At 47.9% G+C, this 1074-nt stretch overlaps 1 protein-coding gene across 1 annotated transcript in view; it reads left to right on the top strand.

Moving 5' to 3' along the window:
* Positions 1-258: 258 nt before the first annotated feature.
* Positions 259-1074, top strand: part of PDIA5 (protein disulfide isomerase family A, member 5) — a gene marked incomplete at its 5' end in the record, with an annotated part of 66892 nt that continues 66076 nt past the window's right edge. The window contains one exon of the mRNA XM_010131220.1: positions 259-342. Within this exon, the coding sequence (XP_010129522.1) occupies positions 259-342 (84 nt within the window). The remainder of the gene's footprint in view (positions 343-1074) is intronic.

The raw sequence follows: 1074 nt of genomic DNA, 5'->3' as shown, positions 1-1074 counted from the left end.
TGCTGGAACGGGCTGCTTTTCTGCTGTTTGGCTTTGGGATGGCATTTGAATGCAGTTCACTGTGTCCTGACCAAGCAAATGGAGAAATTAAATCGGCTAATGCAGCTTTCCACAATGCAAACTTAGCTGAAGAGCTTCCAAATTGCTGTTAGTTGCAACTAATTGCTGATGAGGAGGCACAGCGATGAGTTCTCAGAGCCGAAGTCATTTTATTTGCTTTCTTGTAACCATTTTTCTTCCAATGTGTGTTTTTTGCAGTGATACTGAAAGCCGAAAATTATGCAAGAAGATGAAAGTAGATCCTAATCCAAAGGAGAAAGGAGTGGAATTACTCCATTATAAGTGAGTGCTGGGCTGGGATTTGTAGTTCCTCATTGCCAGTGCCCCCGTTAGGACCATTTGTTCTCCTCGCAGCTCCATACTGCTGCAGCAGGAACACTTCTTATTTTAAAATCCTTTGACACGTGAAACTGATTGCTGATTCTTCGGTTTGCAAGCATGTGTTGTGACAGAAGCGGAGATAAATTTATTCTGCTCTCGAATAGAGTACTCTGAAAGCACGAGCGGGACCTGGGGGAGAAGCCCAATGGACTACGACTCCCCAGCACGCAGGGCTGGTGCCCGAGGTCTGAGCTCTTGTGAGAGAGCTCTGGCACGTGCCTTGGGCAGGCGCTTCCCCTCTGCGCCCGCTTTTCTGGCTTGAGAGAGTACTTGGTAAAGGAAGAGGAGGAAGGCAAGCGAAAGGAGTGAGGCAGCAAGAGACTTTCTCCCTGGAAAGAATAGGAGTGGGCGTGCTGTTAAATGTAAGAGACACCAAGCAGCTGCAGCTCCACCTCCAGAGATCATGCCTTAGTAAATAATCTTGTGACAGGGTCGGGGGGGAAAGTATTTACTAGAAACCTGCTTGCTTTACACGCCGATTTGCACCCCCCCTTCTCCTTACTCTTTTTTTCCCTCCCCCTTTAGATTAAATTACTGTACTGTAAATTCTGCTTGTTCTGCGGCTTGAGCAGATGTCGCTGTGGTTAGTGAGAATGAGGAGGAGCCGCGCCGTGGTTTCCAGCAACGTTGCCA

Source organism: Buceros rhinoceros, unplaced genomic scaffold (assembly GCF_000710305.1).
Source record: "Buceros rhinoceros silvestris isolate BGI_N320 unplaced genomic scaffold, ASM71030v1 scaffold790, whole genome shotgun sequence".
NCBI lineage: Eukaryota > Metazoa > Chordata > Aves > Bucerotiformes > Bucerotidae > Buceros > Buceros rhinoceros.
The sequence above is the reverse complement of the archived record's forward strand: the minus strand, read 5'-3'. Positions and strand labels throughout refer to the sequence as shown.